The sequence below is a fragment of the Epinephelus moara genome, chromosome 20 (assembly GCF_006386435.1).
Source record: "Epinephelus moara isolate mb chromosome 20, YSFRI_EMoa_1.0, whole genome shotgun sequence".
Classification (NCBI taxonomy): Eukaryota; Metazoa; Chordata; class Actinopteri; order Perciformes; family Serranidae; genus Epinephelus; species Epinephelus moara.
The window spans coordinates 37904025-37910230 of NC_065525.1; the positions used below are offsets into that span (position 1 = coordinate 37904025).

Below are 6206 nucleotides of genomic sequence, written 5' to 3' on the forward strand. Positions count from 1 at the left end.
GTGTAGTTGTGGGGACACTGACAGTTTATAAGGTAACTGGCTAGTGTAGTTGTGGGGTCACTGACAGAAAGGTGTTGTTGTGGGGACATTGACAGTTTATAAGGTAACTGACCGGTGTAGTTGTGGGGACACTGACAGTTTATAAGGTAACTGACCGGTGTAGTTGTGGGGACACTGACAGTTGAATCCTCCCTCTGTGCTGTGACATGTCCCTCCGTTCAGACATGGCGAGGAGTAACACTGGTCGATCTCTGTCTCACAGGTGTCTCCAGTGAAACCTGGCGGGCAGCGACACCTCACCCCCCCCACCGGCTGGATGGACCTGAACAGCAGCGTGTCGGACACCGTGAACGCCACCGTGCTGTGGAAGCTCAGCACTGACACACACTTCATGTAGTTCTCACAGGGTTCACGCAGACAGATGTTGTCATCAAACGGCAGCACGTGCTGATTGGACAGCAGCGTCAGCAGAGTCCTGTTCAGGTAAATCTGCTCCTGCAGCGTCTCAGATGGAAGGAAACTTCCTCCAGGTGCATCATGGTCCTCAGACTGCCGCAGGGCGGAGAGGGTCACGTTCAGGATGTTTCCCTCCACCTGGGAGTCGTTCTGGATGTTAAAGACGAAGACATGGTCTCGGCGGGTGGAGAGGATGGAGGCCACAGCGTCCACAAACAGAGACAACAGAGGGGACAGGAAGTGTTGCTGTGACATGTTGTCCAACCGGACGGTGACACTGTTGGTCAACATGACGTCTGTGATGATTGAGACACGCAGTAAGCAGACAGCCGTCACCTGGTGGACACCATCTGGGGACAGAAAGACAAAGAGAGTCCTGACAGAGTCCTCCAGAGGACAGACAGATAAACAGAGTCCCGACGTCTCCTCTGTCAAGAGTCACACACAGGAGTCCCAACATGAATTCAGATTCAGACTCAGATTCAGAATACTTTATTAATCCCCGGGGGGAAATTGTTTAATTATTACATGAATAATTATTCATGTAATAATAATAATAATAGGAGGAGGAAGAGGAGGAGGAGGAGGAGGAGAGTTCGACCGGAGGAGACTCAGTTTGTCTGAAACATCACAACAGATTATTGAGTCTTTGTCAATGTTTTAGTCTCCACATCCCAACACACACACACACACACACACACACACACACACACACACGCCTGTAATGACTGAACAATAGAAACTTTCCGCTCTGTTACACTGTCAGTTCACATTATGTCAACACACATGTTCCATAGTGACTGACGGAGGCCTCTGATTGGTTACAATCATGTTTTAGAGAAGCAGACCAACAACACAGTCAAACATCGACATCACAGTGAAGTAAACGACAATGTCACGGTGAAGTAAACAATGTGACAGTCGAGTAAACAATATCACAGTAAACGTCACAGTGAAGAAAATGTTGCCGTGAAGCTAATGAAGATGACACAATGAAGTAAACAACATCACGGTGAAGTAAACGATGACATCGTAGTGAAGAAAATGTCGCAGTGAGGTAAACAATGTGACAGTTATGTAAACAACGTCACAGTGAAGTGAGCGTCAGAGAGAAGTAAACGATGACATCACAGTGACGTAAATAACAGCTTCACGGTAAAGTAAACAACGATGTCACAGCGACACAAAGACCTCACAGTCTAGCAAACAACATCACAGTGAAGTGAACGACGATGTCATTGTGAGGTGAACAATGATGTCACAGTAGAGTAAAGAGTCCAGTGAAGAATAACAAAAAACGATTTTTGAGTGACTGCTGTCACATCTGTTTTAGTTTTAGTTTTAGTTTGCTTTTCTCTCTCCCTGCAATGGTCCCTCTCTCTCCCCTCTCTGTCTTAAAACACATATTTCATGAGACAAAAGAAAGTTTTCAGTGATAATGTTTATCTTCTATTTAATCTGTAAAAACCTCAGTGTGGTCCTGTAAGACGAAAGCATCTGTTTACAGCCTGAAAATTCCCTCTTAATGTCCAAGCATTCGATGCAAATCTGTACATGTCTACATGCACTATGAGGACGTTAATATCAATGTCTAACACACACACACACACACACACACACACACACACACACACACACGAACAGAAACAAAGCAGCAGCTGCAGTTGGAGGATTAGAAACTGAATCTGTGATTGTATGAATGCGACTGAAGCAGCTGCAGGAATCAAACTCTCTGTTATTACAGAACAAAACGCTGACCTGTGACCTGTTCTTAAACATTTATCTGAAACCTGAGATTCACCTGTGACAGGAAACTGTGTGTTTATCTGACATGAAGTCTGTACACCAATCAAAAATCAACATGTAATGATAAAAGGAGATGCTCTCTGAAGGACACTGAAACTCGGAGGCTTAAACACAGTAAACAAGTTGAAATATCCTAAAAGTGAACTGTTTGCATGAGACGTTAATAACTTGAAGCAGCGAGAGGGTTTGAAGTGTCAGATGAAGTGTTAGAACGTAGTGTAGAAGTGTAAATTAAGTGCCAGAGACAGCTGAAGTTAGTGACAGCAGTTAAACTGTCAGTTGAAGAGCAGTAGTGATAGTTGAGGCTGAAAGCAGTTGAAGTGTCAGTTTAAGTGAGGCGATAAAAGCAGTCCAAATTTAAGAATGTGAATTCGATTCAGTGACAAAAAAGTCCCGTTAAAAAGTATCTCAATGTAAAGACAAAGTTTGTCGGCATAAAAAAAACCCGTTAAATATACATTAAAAAAACTTTTAATGCAGCATGAAGTGTTTGATAATATGTCCTCATGTTACATAAAACGCAACAGTTTTACTGAGACACCGTCAGAAGAGATTTTTGTCTCCAAACTGAACCAGTTTGTTTAAATTCTGGACCGTGTTTCAGACTCTGTGGGACTGAACCGCACCCTCTTTGTGTTCTGGACTGAACCAGTCTGAGTTCTGAGGTTTAATCTGCCTCTCTTTGGTTCTGAGCTCTGAAGCTTTACGCTGCAGAATTTAACTCTTTCTTCTCATCTCCTGTGTCGACCGTCACTCAGAGTGCAACCAGAAAAAACTTTAGTGTCTGAATGAGACCAGGATGAGAAAAAAAAAAATCAGCAACTATTTTTTTGTAATTTATTTTTCTTTCTTCTATGTTTTTAATATTTTATTTGATTAAGTTATCAAACATTTGCTGCTCCAGTTTCTGCAGTGAAAATAATCACAAATCACAGCCCTAAACAGAAATAAACAAACTACAAACAACAAAGTCAAACCAGTCTGACGGTGTCTGACGTCTCACCAGCTGAACCTTTAAAGCAGCTAATTTTTCACTGCAGGTGATCAATTGATATAAGCTTAGATTAGGCTGAAGTTTAAGTTGAAGAGTTAGACAAAAAATTATATCATAGGAAGATGATGATTAGATCAAACTTTCGTAAAAGTTAAAGTTAAAGATCTTTGCAAAAATTCTATTATAATTCAGTTATAATTAGATCAAATTGTAGTTAAGCCAAGTTAAAGTTAAAGATTTTGATTAAAAAATATCAAAACTACATCAAATTTTAGTTAAAGTTAAAGAGTTGGGCAAACATTCTATTATAAATAGGTTACAATTAGATCATATTTTGGTTAAGGCTAAGTTAAAGTTAAAGATTTTGATTAAAAAAGAAGAATATTAGAGATAGATCAAATTTTAGTTATTTTGGCAAAAAAAATCTCTTACAATTAGGTCAAATTTTAGTTAAAGTTAAGTCAAAGTTAAAGATTTTGGCAAAACAATTACATTATAATTAGATCAAAGTTTAGAAAAGTTTAGTTAAAGGGGAAATTTTCAAAATTCATACATCATTCCTATGATCTGAGACAGTCCGAAAATATTGTAAAGATGAAAAACTCTCTTCCAAATTCAAACGATATGCTGAAATGTATATAATATATATATATATATATAATATAAATTCACTTTCTCCCACCTAATTTTAGTGATCATCAAGTCTCTTATCATATTAAGCATGCATGCTCTTACGATGGCCCACCAGCAGATGGAGACATGAAATACAAAGCATTTCAATGTATATAATATTCATTTATTGTGGAAATTAAGAAAAAGCATGTTGGCTGATTCTGATTCTGATACTAATGACGTGCCAACATTATTGTCCATCCCTTACTTCTCTGGTTCCTGGCTTTGAGAGAGAGCAGCTCATGTTCAAAAATACTGATTGGACTTTCCCAGGCCATGGAAATAACATCTTGGAATTCTTAATTTAGGTAATCTTCCCCTTTAAAGTTACAGAGTTAGGTAAAAAATCTAAATTGGGTTGCAATTAATGCCAGGGTTTATTTATACTTACATTAAATTGAGGTTTTAATTAGATAAAAGTTAGCTTAGGGATGGGTTGAGGTTAAGTTAGGGAGAAAAGTTACATTAAGACAAGGTTCAAGTTAAAGGTTAAGTCAAGTTGAAGTTGAGTTAATGTCTGGTTAAAGTGCTCAATTTAAGTCAGGTTGAAATTCGGTCAAAGTGAAATTGAAGTCATGTGAGCGACTGTGTTGTACGTGGTCTGTATGCGTTTTTGTGCGTTGTATGCCATGTTGATGTGTGTTGTTTTGTGTGTCATGTTGTTGTTGAGTCCTGACATAGAGACAGATCAGTTCACTCTAATCTGCATCAGGACAAAAGACAAACACACTGCGGCCCCCCCTCCTAATCTGTGTCAGGCTGTTCCTCCAAATGCCCCCCCAACTCACACACACACACACAAACACACACACACACACACACACACACACACACACACACACACGCTCCCCTTTTCTTTAACATGTTCCAAATATGGAGCTGCTCCTTGTTGCCACGGTGACACATGCTGAGAGAATGCCAAAGCCCCCTCCATCCTGAGCTCCCCATACAGGCTTGTGAGTCCCTGTCAGACCGTCTGCTGGGACTCTTTATAAAACTGGTCCACATTCTGCTGCAGTGTAACAGTGTCACACTGTAAAACTATATCACAGAAATAAACAGGAACTCAAACTACAATAAACCCTCTGAAAAACTCAAAGACCTACAACCTGTTTACTGATTCACAACAACAAACCATTTGTGTCTGAAAGTTGTGACTGTTTTTAGTTATGTGACTAACCCTGTTTCCTTCCCTGTCCCACCTCGCTGTGTTTCATCTGTTGGTCTGGCTGCTGAGCTGCGCGCCTTCACCGGGATAATAAAGTTGAACTGAACTGATTAGGGCTGGGTTAAAATGGGTCCCACCCTTTATTTAAATTTCATTTATTAATTTCCCCCCCTTTTATTTACTTAATGCACATTTAATGCACCTATGTATTATCTTGTTTCCATGTTCATGTGCATGTTTTCCTGAATCTGTGAACTTATTATTTCAAAACTCTTAATATACCTGAAATACTTGAAAAAATCGCCACTGATTTCCTGAATTAATTCTATTTTGATTCACAAGGTTCCAATTCGCTTCAATTTCCAATTAAATGTGACTTGATTTAATTGAGGATATTTCAGTTGGGATACCAATTTTTGCTAGAATCTGAGAGAGATTCTCAGAGAACTACGACTGGAAGTTTTACGAGGAAAAAAAATCAATATCTCACTGGAGACAAATCTAAAATGTTAGATAAAATAAATAATATTCCTCAAATCACAACACTGAGCGAAGTTTAGAAAGAATAAAGAACAGAATAAAGAACTTTGCTTCTCTGTCTCCACCGCGGCATCTCTACTTTGTGTTTGTGTGATGCACAGACAGCAGGAGGAGCGGCTGCTGCAGCATGGTAACAAAATACACCATAACGTAAAGCAGTAACCGAACAGTTACAGATAAAAGAACCGGAAATGTCAAAGCTTCTCAAATAAGGTCATTAATAATTTAATTTACTACCAGCTAGTTAACAGGGTTAAAGCTTCACACATCTCAGATTTTATGAATCGATAGATCCTTGAGAAAGTAGTCGCAGACCAGCTTTGTGATTTTCTCCATGATAATAATTTATTTGAGGAATTTCCGTCAGGATTTAGAGTGCATCATAGCAATGAGACAGCACTAGTTAAAATTACAAATGACCTTCTGATTGCTTCAGACAAAGGACTCGTCTCTGTACTTGTTTTATTAGATCTTAGTGCGGCATTTGACACAATTGACTATCAAATTCTGCTACAGAGACTGGAACACTTAATTGGCCTAAAAGGTTCTGCACTGAGCTGGTTTAAATCT

At 39.3% G+C, this 6206-nt stretch overlaps 1 protein-coding gene across 1 annotated transcript in view; it reads right to left on the minus strand.

Annotated features, from left to right (window-relative positions):
- The window catches only part of LOC126407782 (cadherin EGF LAG seven-pass G-type receptor 1-like), a 35468-nt gene that overhangs the window by 21613 nt on the left and 7649 nt on the right, over positions 1-6206 (minus strand). The window contains exon 2 of the mRNA XM_050072978.1: positions 156-806. Coding sequence (XP_049928935.1) covers positions 156-806 — 651 coding nt within the window. The remainder of the gene's footprint in view (positions 1-155; positions 807-6206) is intronic.